This window comes from Carassius gibelio, chromosome B22 (genome assembly GCF_023724105.1).
Source record: "Carassius gibelio isolate Cgi1373 ecotype wild population from Czech Republic chromosome B22, carGib1.2-hapl.c, whole genome shotgun sequence".
Lineage (NCBI taxonomy): Eukaryota > Metazoa > Chordata > Actinopteri > Cypriniformes > Cyprinidae > Carassius > Carassius gibelio.
Window position 1 is genome coordinate 34,158,323 of NC_068417.1, and position 20,979 is coordinate 34,179,301.

The 20,979-nt window shown below is 35.2% G+C and overlaps 1 protein-coding gene across 3 annotated transcripts in view; it reads right to left on the reverse strand.

Annotated features, from left to right (window-relative positions):
- The window catches only part of LOC127987483 (E3 ubiquitin-protein ligase RNF123), a 129,198-nt gene that overhangs the window by 91,095 nt on the left and 17,124 nt on the right, over positions 1-20,979 (reverse strand). For all 3 annotated transcript variants that reach the window (XM_052589823.1, XM_052589822.1, XM_052589824.1), the window contains exons 22-31: positions 17,799-17,899; positions 17,224-17,416; positions 16,534-16,679; positions 10,360-10,443; positions 10,140-10,247; positions 7,278-7,455; positions 7,099-7,173; positions 4,352-4,439; positions 3,439-3,526; positions 2,601-2,685 (exon numbers count right to left, since the gene is read on the reverse strand). In XM_052589823.1, the coding sequence (XP_052445783.1) occupies positions 2,601-2,685; positions 3,439-3,526; positions 4,352-4,439; positions 7,099-7,173; positions 7,278-7,455; positions 10,140-10,247; positions 10,360-10,443; positions 16,534-16,679; positions 17,224-17,416; positions 17,799-17,899 (1,146 nt within the window). The remainder of the gene's footprint in view (positions 1-2,600; positions 2,686-3,438; positions 3,527-4,351; positions 4,440-7,098; positions 7,174-7,277; positions 7,456-10,139; positions 10,248-10,359; positions 10,444-16,533; positions 16,680-17,223; positions 17,417-17,798; positions 17,900-20,979) is intronic.

Sequence of the window (20,979 nt, forward strand, 5' to 3'; positions counted from 1 at the left end):
TGAACACGAACAAAGTTACGGGCCGCAGCTCTGATTGGTTGTTTTCTTACTGGGAGCGGATGAATTTCTGCAAATGGCAATAGGACCACTGGGAGGAGCCAGAGTAGCTTGATTTATTCACAGATTATCTGTCTCATATTCTACTGTCAGGACATAAATGACAGGTTTAACAAATATGTAAAAAATATATTGTTACAAAAGTTACCTACTGCAGCTTTAAGATCAGGGGTTCTCAACTCAACGGTCTTCAAGGCCTGGAAAGTTGAACTCCAACCCTAAATCAAACACTCATGAACTAGTTTGATCAACGTTGGAGTCAGGAAAGCAGAACCTTTGGTTTAGTTTGTTATTCACCAGCAATCTTCAACTGGATCTCTGAGTCAACTAGTTAACCATCTTATTTCAGTGGAAACTGTGCCATGATAGATATTGGTAGGACATCTTAAGTATTTCCAGGTTATACAAAATACTGATTCTGATGAATATCTGAAATTGGACTGCAGCCAACATTTGAGTAGCATAATTAACTAATAATCTAGAGTAGGACACAGAGGTGACACATTAATCACATGGTAATTGGCACAATTACTGAAGGGAACAAACAACAACAAACTACTGGCAAGGACAAGACATGGCTGGAGGAACTAAAGGAGCAAAACTGAATGGTACACTACAGCACTATTACTCAATTTAAAAGTGGGTGAATGGTAATGTGGACACAATCCTAAAGGCAAATCAGTCTGAAATGAGCCCAATTTACCGTCACGTTTACAGTCATTCAGTCTCAATCGGAGCAGACCAGGAACTAGGGAAGTGTTTCATAAGGGTCAACCGAAGGGGAAACCTACCAAATGGGAATGGAACTTACTTTGAAAACTAGCAACTGACAAATCCCCTGGACATCATGCAAATGAGAGTGTAAAAAAGAGATTGAATTAGCATTGAGACAAGACTCATCAAACCAGGGAGGGAAATCATGCATCACGTACAAGCCAAGCTGAAGTGTCAAGACAAGTGTCCCTTCACAAACTGACAACTTTACAATGTCTTCCTCCCAGAAAAGCATTGGCATCCTGATTAAGGGCTACAAGCCTTTCTTCTGGGAAGCAAATTGACAATCAATTCCTGATTGATAAAATCGACTCCTGAAGTTTATGTTACTTCTTAAACATCCTGTTATCCATCTAAATTATGTCACATTATAGAAGTAAAATCAGTTGTGAACGGTCCATATTGACCAAGATATCAGTTCACATGTTTTCCCTGAGGAAGTTCCCAATACACAGAGATGATCTTGTATGTACTGTATTCAAAAAAGAAGGGAAAAAAAAATAGGCTGGCAGTGAACTGTGAGTGATTCAATTCAAAGTGTATTGCTTTAAAGTGAACTGATCGGGGGAAACATCTCTGGTTTGACTTAATGGATGGTCTCTTAAAAAGTATTGATCTGAAGCTGCTGAAAGAAATGACGGACGAGTGAATCGTCATGTCCTCACCGAAACTGTGTGTGCATCAAAGTATCCAGATCGACTTTAATGAATTAGAAGCACAGACTTTCTTCAGTCGCACAGAAGAACGGCACGATGTCAAACCCGCTCTAGTAAAACAGCATCTGTACTCGCTGTTCTACATTATTGATCATGACTTCCTAATAACGTCAGTGAGGATGCAGACTACAGGGTCAGGAGAAAGAACAAACATGATTTGATTTCAAACGGATGTTCACTCAGTTTCAAATGCAGTTTCGGTAAATAATCTGTTGAAATGTTATTTAATGAATTTCAGAGCAACTCTGTTGCAGAATGATTTTCCCACCGTTAAAAATGGAACATTCCAAAATAGTGCTACCCAGACAGAGATGACATCATTTGGACCCATACACCACAACAGGAAGTAAATAAATGTCCATATCATTACATAATTATGTCATGTCAATATTACAACAGTGTGGACGTTATTCATTAAGCTTAATCTTTCAAACCTGCTACCAACATTATGAGAAAATATATATTATGATTCTTTAATTTATGTAATTATGTGCTTATAATTTATGAAAATATAAATACCATGTATCAATAACTACAGACCGATATTTGGCCCCAAACATTTATGCTAAAACGGCCTAACATAAATATGGAACATAAAAGAAGATAATTTGAGAAATATTGCGCTATTTGTTCATACAATGAAAGTCATTTGTAACCAAAACAGCTTTGTTACCAACAGTCTTCAAAATAACTTATTTTGTATTCCATAAAAGAAAGGTTAGAAATTAGATAAGGGTGAGTAAATTTCATAATTTTTTTCCTGTTTAAGGGTTGAACTACTCTTTTTATTATTATTTATTTATTTATTTATTCAGAAAAAGACACTCCAAAAAAGAAACTAAATCTGCGAGCAGGTGGCAGTTAATGTCTTAATTCATTCTTTCAAACAGCTGATTCATTCAGGAATTATGTACATTTTATCAATGGCTCTTTGAATCATTGATTCACACGATTAGTTCAAAAGGCAAAAGTACAAAGTACAGAAAAGTAAAGAAAAAAGCTTTCAAAAAAACTGTAAAGTTTAAAGATGGAGGAAGACGGGCATTCACTCACTTTGCAGGCTGGGCAGGTTTGCGTCTTCCGGTTTGGTCTTTAGCAGATGAGGAAGACGTGTGTATCTATAGCCAAAGCCACAACCCTGGTGGAGGAGGAATGACATATAAAACCACATTCAGACTACAACGCTGTGTGAGTAACAACCACATTCAAATGTATGCATTTTTAACCACAACAAAATGAACTAGTTGTTCAGTTTGATCAGATGTAATTTAAGGCAATTGCCACTAACCCAAGACCACATTACCCAAGATTAAAAATGATGGGTTAACAAAAAAAAAAAAAAAAAGTTAACAGAAAATCAGTTAACATATTTAGCTGCATATTGTGTGTGTAAGGCCTAAAAGAAAGAAAATAAATCACACTTTTGTGACCAATGATGTGTGAAATATTAAAGTTTGGTAGCTCTGTGTGAGAAGACAATTTACAAACTGGATTTGTAATTTAATTTTTTTTATCGTAATTTAAAACAACAAAACTCCAAGAAACTCTGACAAAATGGTCAAGAACAGACACTTAATCACAGCATTACGGATGAATAATCTCAATAATGTTTTATCTAAGAGAAAAAAAAAAGTCACCCCTTTTTTTGGCACTGAGAGCGGAATAAATGTTAAACAACTAAATGGGAATAGCTGGTTTGTCAGGCCCATTTCATAAATGTTAAATGGAAACAGAGGAGATATGCTGCATAATGGCCCTGATATAATGCACCTATTCTGAGCTGGAGTCTAATGGCATAATAGGAGGAGAGGAAATAAGGAGAAGATGAAAAGAAAGCAGTGGAAAGGGTGGAGAGGGAATTGTGTAAGACAGTAAAATAAATGCAGCGTACCCTCCAAAGACGAACCAGGATCCAGTTAGTTTGAGCCCAAGGTCTCTGTTCATATGGAGCTAGTAAGTTTCTCATCATAGCCATCCGCCTGGAAGATATCACATTATAAATAATTACACACACAAAGGAAAAGAAAAAGAAAAATCTGTAATAATGCAAATAAATAACATTATATGTGAAATTATACATGAAAATGAGGTTATCTGATAAACCTGCAGACAAAAACAGCAGAATATTTATAAAAATGACATTCATTGTAATTGGCTGGTTTTATGACATTTTACGGAACCAGGCTTTTCAGAATTGGGCATGATCTCTCAGTTACCAAATTGCTACAATGAGTATTTCAAAACAAAACAAAACATAAAACTGAACAAAACCATAAATAAAACAAAAAAAAATGTAAATTAAACCAAAACAACATTTAAACCAACAAATATAAAACAATGAAAAAAACAACAACAACTAAACCCTAAAAAAAAAAACATAACTAAACCATTAAAAACTAAAATCAACAACAAAGCAAAACAACTTTAAGGTGTAAAATACAAAACAAAGCAAAAAAGCTAAACTAAACCATCAAAAACACAAAACAAACCATGAAAAGCAAAACTAAACCCCTAAAAAAACTAAACCATCAAAAACATGACAGCAAAAGTCTTCAAAAAAATAAATAAAATAAATAAATCAGCAGGACAAAAAAAAAAAACACAACAACAAACTCATACAGAAATAAATCAACTGTACCCTCACAGTGTATTAGCAAAGCATTCACACCAGCATTTGCAAATGTGCATAGAGTATGTCTCTGGTTTAAGGTGAGATGAAAACAAGTAACGCAGAAGTAAAAAAAAAAAAAAAAAACATCAATTAATCACTGCATTTTGATGCAAACGCAGGCTTAAGCACTTACTGTTCTTCTGGGATCCTCTCGACGGCACGCAGGGATTGTGGGTAACACACGTAACTGGCTAAAGCCTGCATCAGTGAATCTTTGATATCTGTGGATAAATATATAATAGAAAGAAGACATCATTCAATGCTTTTATGATTCAATTCATTCTTGATAAATGAAATCCACACTCCGCAAGTCCCGGTTTACTCTGAAATATGTTACGTAAATAAAGTGGGTTGCAAACGGCCATTCACATCATCTTTAAAAATGGCTTCTTTCTTGCATTTGCATGTATAAATGTTATATCTATCTATTAGAGTTGACTTCCAATTCGTTATGAAACAAGAAGCTTCAATGATTTTCCAACCCCTCAGCCTCCTTTTGTTAAGAAAAAAGTCCTTGATCAAAACAAAGTAATCCATAATAAAAACAGACCAAGCAACAACTGTTGTTAAAAATGATGTATTCAGTAAAAAAAAAAAAACACAGAAAACAAGATAAATATGCAAAAGAAAATCTAAATACATCAGCATAACGGAGTGCGAACATAATGAAAAGCCTGCTTGTGAGATGAAATTTAAACAAATGGGTCGTGTCTAATAACATCTGTTCATTTGCATAGCACATCGCTCATGATTCAAGAGTGGAGGGTTTTTTATAGCCCTAACCTTAAACAGGATTAAGAAAATACTATGGCTTCAACTCATCACACAAATGACTTCACGTTGCCTGAGAGCTGAGAGAGGAAGCTTTTAATTATACCTTTACGTGAGAAATGAAGCGAAGTGATGAACGGTGCAAGCCAACGGCTATATTAGGCTAAAGAATTCCCATTAAAACAGCCAACGAATTTATTATTCTGCGTATTTTTGGGCCACTTGCTTTTTTCTGAGTCTTTTCTTGCAGTTAATGGGAACAGAATATTAACAGAGGCAGAATGGATGGATTGCAGGGGATGAATAGTAGGGGACGGATGGATAGAAAAATAGACTGTCGGTGAGATGGATGGATGGATGGATGGATGGATGGATGGATGGATGGATGGATGGATGGAAAAATAGACTGTCGGTGGAGTGGATGAATGGATGGAAAAAACACTGTCAGATGAAGGAAGGAAGGACGGAAGGATGGATGTATGGATGGGAGGAATGAAGAAAGGATGGAAAATAGACTGTCAGATGAAGGAAGAAAGAAAGGATGGACAGATGGATAGAAAAATATATTGTTAGATAGATAGATAGATAGATAGATAGATAGATAGATAGATAGATAGATAGATAGATAGATAGATAGATCGATAGATAGATAGATCGATAGATAGATAGATAGACAGACAGTGGAGTGGATGGATGGATGATGGAAAAATAGACTAGTGTTAAGGAAATAAGGAAGGAACGATTGATAGGTGGATGGATGGATGTATGTATGTATGAATGGATGGATGGATGGAATAATAGACTGTTAGATAGATAGATAGATAGATAGATAGATAGATAGATAGATAGATAGATAGATAGATAGATAGATAGATAGTCAGTAGAGTGGATGGATAGATGTAAAAATAGACTGTCGGTGGAGTGGATGAATGGATGGAAAAAACACTGTCAGATGAAGTAAGGAAGGAAGGAAGAAAGGACGGACGAATGGATGGATGGATGAATGGATGGAAAAATAGACTGTTGGAGTGGAGTGGAGTGGATGGATGGAAAAATAGACTGTTGGATGAAGGAAGGAAGGAAGGAAGGAAGGATGGATGGATGTACAAATAGACTGTTGGAGTGGAGTGGATGGATGGATGGAAAAATACACTGTTGGATGAAGGAAGGAAGGAAGGAAGGAAGGAAAGAAGGACGGAAGGATGGATGGATGAAGGAAGGAAGGACGGAAGGATGGATGTAAAAATAGACTGTTGGAGTGGAGTGGATGGATGGAAAAATAGACTGGTGGATGAAGGAAGGAAGGAAGGATGGAAGGATGTATGTAAAAATAGACTGTTGGATGAAGGAAGGAAGGAAGGAAGGAAGGAAGGACGGAAGGACGGATGGATGAAGGAAGGAAGGAAGGATGGAAGGATGGACGTAAAAATAGACTGTTGGAGTGGAGTGGAGTGGATGGATGGAAAAATAGACTGTTGGATGAAGGAAGGAAGGAAGGAAGGAAGGATGGATGGATGGATGGATGAAGGAAGGAAGGACGGAAGGATGGATGTAAAAATAGACTGTTGGAGTGGAGTGGATGGATGGAAAAATAGACTGGTGGATGAAGGAAGGAAGGAAGGACGGAAGGAAAGATGGATGGAAAAATAGACTGTTGGATGAAGGAAGGAAGGAAGGAAGGAAGGAAGGAAGGAAGGAAGGATGGATGGATGGATGGATGAAGGAAGGATGGATGTAAAAATAGACTGTTGGAGTGGAGTGGATGGATGGAAAAATAGACTGTTGGATGAAGGAAGGAAGGACGGAAGGATGGATGGATGGATGGATGGATGGATGAAGGAAGGAAGGAAGGACGGAAGGATGGATGTAAAAATAGACTGTTGGAGTGGAGTGGAGTGGATGGATGGAAAAATAGACTGTTGGATGAAGGAAGGAAGGATGGATGGATGGATGGCCAGACAAAAAGTTGGAAAAACGGATGGATGGATTGACAAATCCAGAACAAGAGAACAAGTCTGTGGGTCTGATGGATGGACAGATAGATAGTTGAATTTATACATTTCTGTTTATGAACTAGTATAAGTAAAGGAAGGGCTATATTGTTCTTACCGGTGCCAACAATGCGCGGATCAGCGAAGTGTTTGGCGAGAATGGCTGCGAGCTGAGCGAGTGTGTCCTCGTAACCTGAGAGACAAACATCACACGACAGCATGAGTGTGACACAAACAACTGCTCAAGTTCAAAGTTCACACACACTAGTAACTCTTGTGACCAGTGTTAACAGAGACCTGGAAGCTCCTCCATGCAGTTGGAGGGGCTGAAGTAGTTCTTGAGCGCGCTGTAGCTGTTCATGACCACATTGAGGTAGAATTCAGGCATGAATGCGAACAGGGAGCCTGTGCTGTCCGCGTGCTCGATGGTGCGGATACACACCTGCAGGAGCCAGTACACATCCAGCATCTTCTCCTGCGTTCACAGATATCAGGTCAATAAAGCAGGACATACAAATGCTTTCATCTCAACTTTTGCTGACAATACAGAAATTTCATTATAATAAATAATGAAATACTTTAGCAAATCCTAGACCTAGATCTTTTGTAAACCTGATTTTTTTTTTTTTTTTTTTTTTTCAGAAAACAAACAGAATTTATTTTGTGCTAAACAACAGCGCTCCTAGTGGCAATCCTGAAAATGCAAAACACATTTGTGTTATTATAAATTGAGCTTGACGATTTTAAGTTCACAAAATAGTGGAGTGTGTTTCTAGCTTTAGATGGAAAAAATAATTAATAATAATAATAATAATAATAATAACAATAATAATAAGTACACAGTTTCAAACACATTTAAAAAAAAAAAAAAAAAAAAACATTTACATTTCTAAAACCATTTTAGGTTGCTCCCAAAATACGAGTCTTGGATTATATATTGATACTATGGTCATAAAGTTCTCTCAAATACAAAAAAAATAAATAAAAATAAAATGCAAACTCTTCACACTGAGGCCGATTAACAAAGCCTTTATGAAGTCCATTTAAGTCAAATCAGACAGTTTTGCAGCTTAACAAGTAAAATAAATATCATATGGCACTTTTACAACAAATGAATTTGATTATTTTAAATTTCTGCATTTTTTACAGCTTAATGAATGAACGAATGTCTATCATACAACCCCTTTAAAAGTTGCAGACAGTTCTGTGATGAATGCATTGACATTTACTGCAGTTTACATACTACTTCCTGTTCCTAAATGCCCTTTTGAAAAGCCATTTCAAGGCTGAATTGAAATGCCTGGGGTTTATAGGGCACATTGTAAATGCAAAGGAAGTCTTCAGAAAACCACACACTGGGCTCTTCATGGTAAATTTATATCCCTTGCTGCACATACAAAAATACACTGCTTTAAATTAGTGAGACAGTTGGTTCACCCTATAGCCGCGTTTCCACCGCAGGAACTTTACACAGGAACTAGGGACTTGGTCCGGTACTTGGTGTGTTTCCACCGCAGGAACCAGGAACTAAATAAAAGTTCCGGGTAAAAAAATGCCCCCCAGAAAGTCCCTGCTGGCGAGGTGGTACTTTTTTAAAGTTCCGGAACTTTCGGGGGCGGGTTGGTTGAGTTCACGCAGCATTGGTTGAGTTCAACCACCATTTATTCGGATCAACATTTTCAAAATATTACTGTTATTGTGTCATGAAATGTAATTTTAAAAGTATTTCAGGCGAGAATGTAGTTGTTTAAAACTCAAATCTGTTGTTTATTTATAAAGACAGCGCCTATTTAAAAATGTGTTTCACCGATCTCTGAGATGGTGAGCTCCACTCGATCAGCGGGAGCTCAGTCCTCATGTATCCGCAGAGAGCAGCCTCATCTCGGATAGATCTTCTGATATGTGCCGCTGGCTCTGATGTCTCTTTAGTGGTTAAACATAAAATATAATTCAGCTGCGTGGTAAATCTAACAGGTTTTCTTTGGTCTGTATTCAATTTATCTATATGTTAAAATGAAAATAAAAAGGCAAGTCTATATAATATTTCTTTCATTGTAATGGCTGTATATAATGTTACACTTATCCCTGAACTAAGTACATTTCTGCAGCTGTTATTATGTTTAAATGAAAATGAAAGGAGGCATTGGTATTTTATATCCTATTTCGTTTTATTGTAAATATACTGAGGGGAAAATTGCAGTAGCCAAAGCGATCTGAGTTCACGCAGCATTGGTTGAGTTCAACCACCATTTATTTGGATCATTTTCAAATATTACTGTTATTGTGTCATGAAATGTAATTTTAAAAGTATTTCAGGCGAGAAGTAGTTGTTTAAAACTCAAATCTATGGTTTATTTATAAAGACAGCGCCTATTTAAAAAGGTGTTTTGCCGATCTCGTAGACGGTGAGCTCCACTCGATCAGCGGGAGCTCAGTCCTCATGTATCCGCAGAGAGCAGCCTCTCCTGGGATAGACTTTCTGATATGTGCCACTGGCTCTGATGTGTCTTTAGTGGTTAAACATAAAATATAATTCAGCTGCGGGGTAAATCTAACAGGTTTTCTTTGGTCTGTATTCAATTTATCTATATGTTAAAATGAAAATAAAAAGGCAAGTCTATATAATATTTCTTTCATTGTAATGGCTGTATACACATTTCCCTGAACTAAGTACATTTCTGCAGTTGTTATTATGCTTAAATGAAAACGAAAGGAGGCAGTGGTATTTGATATCATATTTCGTTTTATTGTAAATATACAGTAAGGAAAATTGCAGTAGCCAGGATGAGCAGACTGAAGTTATCAAGTACGCTGCTGTTTATAGATTTACCGGACTTGCGTCGTCGCGGACATCACACTCCCCAGAGGAATGAACAAAGTCTGAACCAACTACAGAGGATGCAAGTCCAAAATCGGCGTACTTTTTTTTTTTCTTTTTTTTTTTTAATCAGCGGTCATTTGTATTGAGAAACGCGTGCGGACCTACGTCACCAGTCTATTTGCCTAATCTACCCGGTACTTTACAACGCGGTGGAAACACAGAAAGCAACAGGTCTCGGGGGAAAAAAGTTCCTGGGAAAAAAAGTTCCTGGTACAAATGTTCCGGGTAATTTCGGTGGAAACGCGGCATATGTTTTTGGCGAACACCTTCATCAGTACCTTGGAGTAGATGGTGGCATTGATCCAGGCCAACCTACGACTCAGGTGGTTCAGCTTTTCAGCAAACACTTTTTGGCTCTTCTGCAACTCTTCTAAAATATCCGGCCTCTGACGAAAAAAAAAAATCATATGAATATTGATTAAATCCAGAGCTGAATTGTGTTCTTAATGAAGACTTTATAAATATAAACGTAACAACACTTCAGTACAGTGGTCTTACTCTGCTCGGGCATCGGGCGATCTTCTCGTCCGTGTCTTTAAGGGCGATGGCGTACTCGTGAACATCATCTGATACAACCACCATCTGCAGAAAACAAGTAAACAGAAATACTTAAACAGCATCAGATTCGGTGTTTCACTGTGAGCACGAACAGAAAATTGCCCTTGTTCCCGAGCGGCAGCATAATCGCAAGCCATTCTGCTGGAGTTCAAAATAGCCACCAATTTTGGAAGTGAGGGAAAATTATCACCGCAGTAACTTTGTCCTTTGAGCAGAGACACAGTTTCAGTACTGAAGAAAACACAAGCCATCATGATACAGTCAAACTGGTGGCTTTACCAGCAGAAACATTTCAGTTTTAATCATTACTGTAGCTGAATTAATCCCCAATACTCAAGCTCCCCTTCAAATGTTCACATTGAATGTTTTTGTTGTTGTTGTTGTTTTTTTTACTTATGTAGCTGACAACAGTTTACATGAAACAAAAAACTGTCAGCAGCAATAGTTGCTTTCTGTCAATACTCAATAACGCCCCTTGTGGCAATCGCAAGAATGCACATAGCTGTATTGGATTATGAACCATTTTTTTCCTGAAATTGAGCTTATTATCTAGAATCATGCGCATTTATTTCAGTGCTATTTTAGAAATACATATATACAACTGTAGTATTTATTAATGTTTTGAATTTGCATTCAAGTTTTTATTGTAATGTTAGTAATATTAGTAACCTGTTATTAAAACATATTTCAATTTAGCTTTCATTCAAAAAGTATAGATTTCATTAATTTGATTGCCTAGGTGGCATTTCTTTCCAGTTTTTAATGTTTTTATTATTATTATTATTATTTATTATTATTATTGTTATTATTATTATTATTACTATTTAGTATTTATATTATACTTTTGGTATATACCAAACTTATACTTACTATTTACAATTATATAAAGTTTATAACTTTGTTTTCAATAGTTTCAGATAACAATAAAAAAATACTGGTTCATTTAGACTGTGCAAGATTTTTGACTAATTAGCATGAAGTCTGATCCATTTAGCAGTTTATAAAAAGCCATCTGACTAATACACAAATCAAATAATCACAGTTAAAACTTAGTTTGTGTGCTTAAATAGCCCTTTTATCGGCAACTATCTGCATCAGTCTGAACTCTTGAGTAAATTGACTAAAGATGACAACCACAAACTTTGGCAAATCCTGGACCTAGATCTACTTTTGTAAACCTGATTTTGTTGATCAGAAAACACACAAAAGTTATTTTGTGCTAAACAACAGCGCTCCTAGTGGTAATCCTGAAAATGCAAAACACATTTGTGTTGTTATAAATTGAGCTTGAAAATTGTATTTTCACAAAATAGTAGAGTATGTTTCTCGCTTTAGATAAAGAAAAAAAAAAATCTGTATGCAGTTCCCAACACCGTTTTAGTTTGTTACCAAAATACGAGTCTTGGATTATATATTGATATTATGGTCATGGAGTTTCTTTCAAATACAGAGGAAATGAAAAAATAATGGATAGCAGCTTGATGAAATGAAGAGGTGTGGTGCACTTCACACCGTGGCTGAATTCTTCTGCATATCAATAATAAAGACAAGTCTCCTGAAGCCACTGTGCCAAGCCAATTAACAAAGCCTTTATGAAGTCAAATTAAGTCAAATCAGACAGTTTTGCTCGACGGACTACAGCGTAAATCCCATCAGGATCCAAAAGCCCTGGAGAAAAATCACAGCGTCAACTGAGCCACTTTCAATTCGCTTCCAAAGCCATGGTACGTCATCGAAAGATCCCATCGATACCAACAACTGCTTCTTCTTACCATGCCATCAATTTAAATGTTAATTGAATTTGGCTCGTAGAGCACTTTTGACAAATGGATATAGTTTTAAAAGAGAAACTAAGAAAAGTGTCTCACAAACCCCACTGGTGCAGTGATTCGCATCAGCAGTGGCACTGAAAAACTCCCTGGAGGAAGAAACCTTGGGATTAATTACTTCTGAAAACTGGAGTGCAAAACAAGGCAGAATTTTCTTCTTGCTACTGCAGTAAAGCGGTTAAAGATTTTGGCTGGTGACCAACAGGCTGCAGGTTCAAATCCCACAAGGGAACGACACGTAACCTGAGGTTACTCCTGGGACACCAACTATGAAAATCGCTTCGGATGAAAATTATTCGCTAAATGACTAATAAACACTCGCACAAGGACCACATGAGAATAAATCTTGGCTTTGACAAAGAAATAAATAATTTGTTACTTACCAGTTGACTGGTAGCATTTTTATTAAATTGTAAAAATAAAGGTCAGACCATCACTGTTGTGCGTGAGATAAAAATTATGTAGGTGTTGATAAAAGCATATTAAAAATACAACAATCTATTAAAAAAAAACAATGTGTAACAATTCACTCATGTGTGGAAATATATATTACATGAACCAGAACTGCATGTGGCTATACGTAGGTATAATATACAGTACTATGCATTAAATAGAATTTTATGATGTTGTTAATTTTTTGCATGTTCAGCTTTGTTTTCTTTTTATGCTTTGTTATATTTATTTTTTCATGCTTTTTGTCTTGTTTTATTTAATTACTCTTTTTTATGTTTTGTTTTTTATACTTTTCTTTCTTTCTTTCTCTCGCTCTCTCTCTCTCTATATATATATATATATATATAATTTGTTTATTGTTCTTTTTGGTTTGCTTTTTATGCTTTGTTCTGCTTTATGTCTTTATTTTTAATTTTGTATTCCTTTTTTTTATGCTTTATACCATTTTTTATTTTGTTAGTTTATTTATTTATTTTTTTACTTTCCTCATTTTATGTATTTTTTTTCTTTTGCTTTTTCATTCTTTTATTTTATTTATAAATTTATTTATTTCGATTTTTATTCTTTGGTTTGGTTTTTATGCTTCATTGATTTTATTTGCTCGGTTCCATTTTGTTTAGTTTAGCATAGCATAGCATAGCATAGCATAGTTTAGTTTTGCTTAGCTTAGCTCCATTTAGTTTAGTTTAGTTAAATCTCCATTTTTAGTTATCAAAAGTATCTGAAAACTGAAAAGTTCTTAAATTATTATTATTTTTTTTTTTTTGGTTTTGTGTTTGTATTTTTTCATAAGACTGATCATTTTGAAACATTTATTTGTCTGATAACTAAAATACTAATTAAAACAATTATAATTGTATAAGTCTTTGTATGAAGATATATCATTGGTTATTATTGTACTCTGGCATGAAGACACTGAAACAGAAATATGAAGATCAGTAATCAATCCACCATCTTCAGGTTTTAGACAGTTACACTGAGCTGAAACACCACTGTTTTCCTTTCTCAATGACACGGTTATCGTTTCCTCTAATAGATTATCTTCATCATGCTGGATGTTTTATTTAATACAGAGCCAAGACGACGCACCGTTTCCATAGTTACATCACACTTTTCTTTTGATGAATGACAGCTTGTTTGATAAATTACTCACAGCTCACAATCTGACAGTCAGTTCTCAGCCATTTCAATAATGCATCTGATTGGCTCTTCACAATCTTCTTCTAAAACAAGAATGCCAGCAGGATTAATTAAAACCTTATGAATAAAGCAAAGGGCTCCAGATGACGATGTTTAAAATAAAATTAAAAATCTACTAAAAATGAAAAGTTGTGTCATCATTTACAGTACAGTCTCAATGGAGAGACCGAGACCTACAATAAAAGGAGATGTCAAGCTGAAAAAAATGATTTAAAATGCACCATAAATTCAGCCCATATGACTCATGCACTATATTTTCAAGTCTTCAGAAGCTATACTACAGGTTTTTGTAAAAAAAAACAAAATTTTAGTCATTTTTCACAGGAAATCTTTCCCATTGTGTATAATACATGGCTGCTTTTGATTGGCTGTCAATGGAGAAAGATGTTCTTCAGGACCAGCCAAAACTGATCAGAACAAGAGGAGATGATGAAAGGACCTCAATTTTGGATCAACTAAACTCTATCAGAAAGCAAACAAACAAACATGAAAAAGACTAGATACGCACAGGAATTCAGCAATGAGAGGCAGAGCAAAAGCAAGAAACACTTTACTACAGAGAGCAATCAGTCTCCGTGATTGAAATCCCTTTTCCTCAAGCGTCAGGACACACACGGGGAGACAAAGGTTGATGTGCTACAGAGCTCTGCCGAGCGAAGCACTTCACAAAGAGCATGAATTATATAGACTTCACAACCATCAAGTGTGGCACAGTTTTTCTGTTCGACTCCTTTCGTCTCGCTGCTGAAACGGCTGCTGGAAGGACAGAGTCCTTGTTTTACCCAGCAGTGACTCACACGTCCACACACAGCGTTTATCAGCAAACCCTTGGCTTTTTAAATAAATCCATGTAAGTGAACTTAAAGGAACTCGAAAGCAAAATGAAGAATTTGGACTGAACTTTTTTTGTCGCTTACAAATAAATATCCAATTGATTTAACTTTCAAATCAAAAGGGAAAGAATTTTACACAAACACACACACACACACACACACACATATGTGTATATGACATGACGTATATATTATACATGATATATACTTTAAATTGTTTATTTAAATGTGCAATTATTTAATTTATATTTTAAATCAGGTAAAACTAACAAAATACAACAAAACATTGTATAATAAAATAAAATAAAGATAATACTGTATAAGTTCTTTTTACTATAAATTTGGCCAGAAAATAACACTTCAAAATGCTTGAAAATTTTATAATGTTATATACGGAATGAAAAAAAAGCTAATACACACACACACACACACACACACACACACACACGTATAAAAATGGTTTTTATTTTATTACGTATATTTATTTATTTTCTACTTTCAGATATGAAAGATATGCTTTCATATCTGCTTCATGACACAATATTAATAAACAAATGCAGTTAAAATGTACTATACATTATATAAATAAACTAACAAATTAATCTATTAAATGATTAATAAATTAATATATATATATATATATATATATATAGGGGTGTGCCGGTTTCAGAATTGGTGATGACGGTTATGACGTGAGTCAAATGTGACGGTTCATAACATAACCGTCGGGGGGGGGTCCAAGTCAATTGGTTGTTCTTGGAGATAGCGGGTTAACTCCGTGTCAGCGCGCGCTCTGATCGGTAAAGGGGCAGAGATTTCAGACCTCCGTTTATTAAGGAGATGTGTCACAAAACTCATCATCCGCGCCACAGTTTTTTGAGCAAATTTCAAAGCCGCACCCGTCTGTTCTAGAAAGGATGCAGCAAAGATATTTAATGCTAATGTATGAGGCATAGGCCTACGCTGAGTTTCATTTACGATGAGATGTGCTCTAGGTCACAGTGCAGTGCAAGTGAACGCGGCGCGCTGGTGCTTCCATGTCACGGTTATCATTGTCTGCTATATTTGCTTTTTATTTATTAAAATACATGCAATTGGTTGATGAAACATTTATTAAAATTAAGATAAAATTTGTTCAAAACGAAATTCGTTTTTAAGAAAGGTTTTCTACAAAGCAAAATTTAATGAAGTGGTAAATATCATGTCTGACGATTTACAAAACTTCATTAAGTGGTAAAAACCATGTCTCCCGATATATTGCAGATCTTATGATCCTATCTAAAAAATTAAAATAATTTTTGATAAAAAATGTTTGTAAAAAATATTTTAATGACACGGTTTTGCCGGTTATAGAGTTCTAATGACGGTGTTCAACTATAACTGCCGGTCTCACGGTTATTCACTAACCGTCACACCCATATATATATATATATATATATTATTATTAATTTGTTGCCGCTCCAATAATAAATTCAGTTAATTTAGATTAAATTGGTCTATATGTGGTATTAAGGCCAGAGTTAGATAAAAAAAAAAAAAAAAAAATCTTAAATAATGTAGTAATCATATATTTTGCATTAATAAATGCTGTTTTATTTTAATTATGGGGTGAAACATAAACTAAATATATTTAGATTAATATTATTTTTTATGTTTTGCCCAATTAGGACAGATGTACAGCATTATGAAATGATTCTCAGCCCTCAGACGCGTGATGCTCTCAAACCCTTTCAGATGCCACGATCACGGTCACAGCTCGGACCCCAGGCCCGTGTCCCGCAGGTCTCTCGGAGCCGTACCTTGCCGAGCTGCTGATGCACGCTCAGATTGTACATCATCACAACCCCGTCCAGGATCTCCAGCAGAGACTTCTCTGTGATTGGCTGGTCAGGCTCCTCGAACGGTCGCCCCAGCAACAGCCCATCGTTACCATGGCTTCCCTCAACTGGAGACGGCAGAGGGGGGGAAAGAAAAGAGGTTAACACCACATCATCATATTCCCCTTGAGCTCAGTTACAGATTCATTTCTGCTTCTTTTCTCAGACGGTCATTGCTAAGCTAATTGGTGTGCATCTGATTTCCTGAGAAGCTGTGGATTTAGATTGTCATGTCCTGCAAACACGCTTTTTCAATCAGTATTTAAGTCATGTTGTCCTGTAAAATAATATATTAAAACTTCCTTAAAAACTTATATTTGATTAAGATATAACATTTATGTTGTCCGAATAAACCTGTATATATTACTGGAGAATATACCTTGAATTACTTTGTTTTCTTTGTAATAAATTTACATGAGAAGTAAAACCGTTGTTTGCATAAAACATACCCTTCAACTTATTTATTTTTGTCACATAATAAGCATTTTTATGTAATTTAAAGCAAAAAAAAAAGAAAATTGGTCAAATAAAAAAAAAAAACATGTATAACTACGTATTAATATTAATATTATTAAAAAATATCAGCAAAACTAAGTGATCTGCTGGACTCACTGTCTTCCTCTGTTCTCTGCTCCACGGCGAGGGTCCGGATCTTGACCTTCTCCGGCGGGGCGAGGGGTCGTCGAGGGGTCATGAGGCTGACGGCGGCGGTGCTCAGGAAGCGGTTGGCTCTGCCCAGCGTCGGGGAACTCAACCAGCTGGGACGGGCCAGAGCCCCACCCATGGCCACAGCGCCAGACGGTCTCTGCCAGTCCCAAACACACAACAGCATTTATCTTCAGCAAAGTGTCCCAAATGAGATTCAGCTAAAGCCAAACTCAAGGTCACTTCTAATGGAACTAAATGGGGCCACATAATGTAAGTAAAAGGGGACAGTTTTTGGAGAATGTAAAAGATCAGTGAAGCTCTTAATTTTACAAAAGCACTTGAGAATATATGTTTTTTTCCTGTTACAATTTGTCTTGTTTGAGCTAGAAAGTTGTTCTCGTCAGTTTTTAAAGGTCACTTCAGGGTTTTAGGCATTATGTTGGTAAAACTAAAATGTACAATTTTTTTTTTTTTTTTATCTCACTAGTTTAGATGTTCAAATATGTTGTGAAAATTATTCTTGGCGGTCACTGATGTACCTGTGCAGCTCCGGTTTCATCATCTTCATCCAAATCGTCCATAGACGTGGCCTGGATCTCCGCAGGATCTATGATGATGTTGGCTTTTGAAGCCAGGTCATCTAAAATATAATAAACCAGTCAGACTATCACATTTAGTATGCAAAACAACATCAAACTAACTCATTTAGCCAGTAGAATGAGTAGAATTTGGATTTGTTTTATAAAATAAACCTAAAAAAAATGGCTCAGGTTTCAATACTCGATGAGTCATATCAGAGGACGACAAGCACACAGGTTTTTATGAACACTTCAGTCTATTATTTATTAATGCACATTTGTCTTCTTCTAGGACAGAAGAGCAATAAAAAAAATTAAAGAAAATCTTTGCTTCAAGTCGTCACAGGGGTTATAGCATCTGCTTTAGGAGAGATTTGGGCTCCACTTCACTCCAAAGGTCTATATTTTCAAGACTACCCAAGGCCGGCTGTCCAATAGAGGTGTAAATGTGAGAAAAATGGGGCGGTAAAAGCAGTTTGGGAGTAATTCAAGGGGAAAACAGAAAGAGAGAGAGCATTGAGAGTTCAGTGAGTGGAGCAGTGAGGTGATGTATAGTAAATGCACATTGATCCATTGTTATTGGAAGGTGAAAGTCAAGCGCTGAAGTGACCCTTTGTCCTGTTTGCTTATAGAAAGTCTAAAGAGGATCTCTGTGTTTGGCTAGTTGTAAACACAATTTTAGGGCAATAAATAACCCAAACCAGCACCAAAAGAAGTCACTTGTTAACCTGAACTAAATCTGTCCAAGACTGAATATACGCACTATTTTTATCTTTTTTTTTTTCTTTCTTTAAAAAATCCTAAATAAAAATAAAATACATTAAATTATTACTTTTCAAGTAAACGGTGAATGTTAACCACTTTGAGCACATTTTACAATGACAAAAACAAAAAGACAAAGGAAAACAAATGTACAATGTTTTATAAATACTGCATAATATATAGTTGTATTAAATATTTATAATAAATTGTTTTAATATATTATCTTTTAAAATATTTGTAACATTTATAATTTATTTTTGTAATTGATCATTTATTGAATGTCCACCACTTAATTAATCATAATAAAAAATAAATAATCATTTATAAACAACTTATTCAACTTATTTATCATTTATTGTTCCATGTATCATTTCTTAAATGTTTACCACTTTGAGCAGATTTTACGAAATAAAAAATGTATTTTATATTTTAATGCATTTTATATTATATATAAAAAATTATAATGATGTATTAAATGTCTATAATAAGCAATTTATCATATAATATAATTAAAATGATTTATCTATTTAAAAATATTTATTTATTTATTTTCAATTTTAACTTATTGGGTGTTCACAACTTTGAGCACATTTTACTAATAACAATCATAACAATTTATTTTATATGGAATCAACTAAATTTAATTTAACTTTAATATAAAATCATAATTGCATTTCAACTAATTGTAAAATGTATTATATAGCGTTTCATCATTTAAAAAATAATATTCATTTTGTATTTTATATAATTCATTTTGATTAAATATATATGTACATTATAAAATGTTATTTTAAAAGGAATGTTATTTCAGTAAATGTTGTGTAATATATACAATTACATTCAAAATTAAAAAAAAAAAATATTATATTATCTATATATATTATCTCAGTCTACTGAGAATGGAGATCCTACATTTCACAGCTTGCTGTATACGTGACATACAAAACTCTGAATCTTGAAATAAAATCTTGAATTTTATATCTTTATTCGTATAATTGTGTTTCCTTAGGGTAGACTGAGATACAGCAAATAAGGCGAACAAGATTATAAGATTATCGAGATCACTAATCAATCTGATAAGTAAATCTAATAATTTATCGCACTACGACTCAAACATAATCATAATTTAAGACCAACCAGAAGATAAAGTCTGACAGAGTGGATGACCCGAGAGATTTTTCATTAATTCAGTGTCAGACTGATTTAGCGTCTTCATTACACCTGTGGGAATGACCTCTGGCCGTCTGTCAATCGACGTTGATGCATCTCAGAATCCGTAAACACCAAAATTGTCACGTCTATAAATTGAACAGATATTGCGCCGCCAAAACTGGGAAAAGAAAGTACACCAGCCAGTCACAGACGACGTTAATAAGAGTCACTTGAGCACTTAGTCACGATTCTCCATAAGCAACCCGGCAAGTGTGCCAAAATCAGCTGGTGAGGGAAATAAACTGGCTCTGGTCCGAGTGCAGCTGCCACTTGAATGCTACGAGAAACAATATCAGGATTTACAATGCAATGTCCTTGATGCAGCCATTAGATGCAGCCATTACAGAGAAAAGTTCAGAGAAAGAGCGCCACAGTTTTACCTCAGATTGATGCTGGTTTGTGAAGGCTGGGGTTAAAAGTTGAAAGAGCTTTAGTGTAGTACAATACAAATCTGGAGAAATGTCAATCTGGCCAATGGGGTTTTTTATTATTATTATGGTCATCATTTTTAAACTTGACCTAAATCAATACTACGCAATCACAGAGCACAATCAGTATACAGCCAAGAGATGATGATATTGATTGAAGTAAATGTCGGTGGTAAAAGTAAAGTTGTTCTGGGTCGTTGCTACTTTTGGTCCACTTACAAATGACTATAACAGTCTGGATTCTAGATCGTTTTGACAGCGTTCGTCTCGATGTGAAACTATCCGAAAACACAAAAGGAATAAGCTCTTCAATTTTAAATACATCACTGTCATGTAAATTATGACTGGGTTTCGAAACCAATTTATACCGATGTAGCTTATATGAGACATAAATAATAAAACATTTCTTAAAAAATACTTGAATACTGTGCTGAATAAGATGAAGAGCAGATGGTGGATCTGCCTGCTTACGATTGAGTAAGAAGAAGAAAGAAACAAAGCTTGATGGCCAAAATCACCAATAAATATGAAAAAAGACAAATTATGCAATATATGTCAAGGAGGAAAAGCCCACAGCAGATGCTAAACGCAAATCAATATTGTCAAGATAAAGTCCAGATGACAAGATTCAATTTTTTGTGCACAAATTCAAAATAAACTGATGAACTGACTGACTGTCACAGTTACAAATACGGATAGAATGAGTGTGTCCCATTCTTTCCTCATCCTTTCGTCTTGTT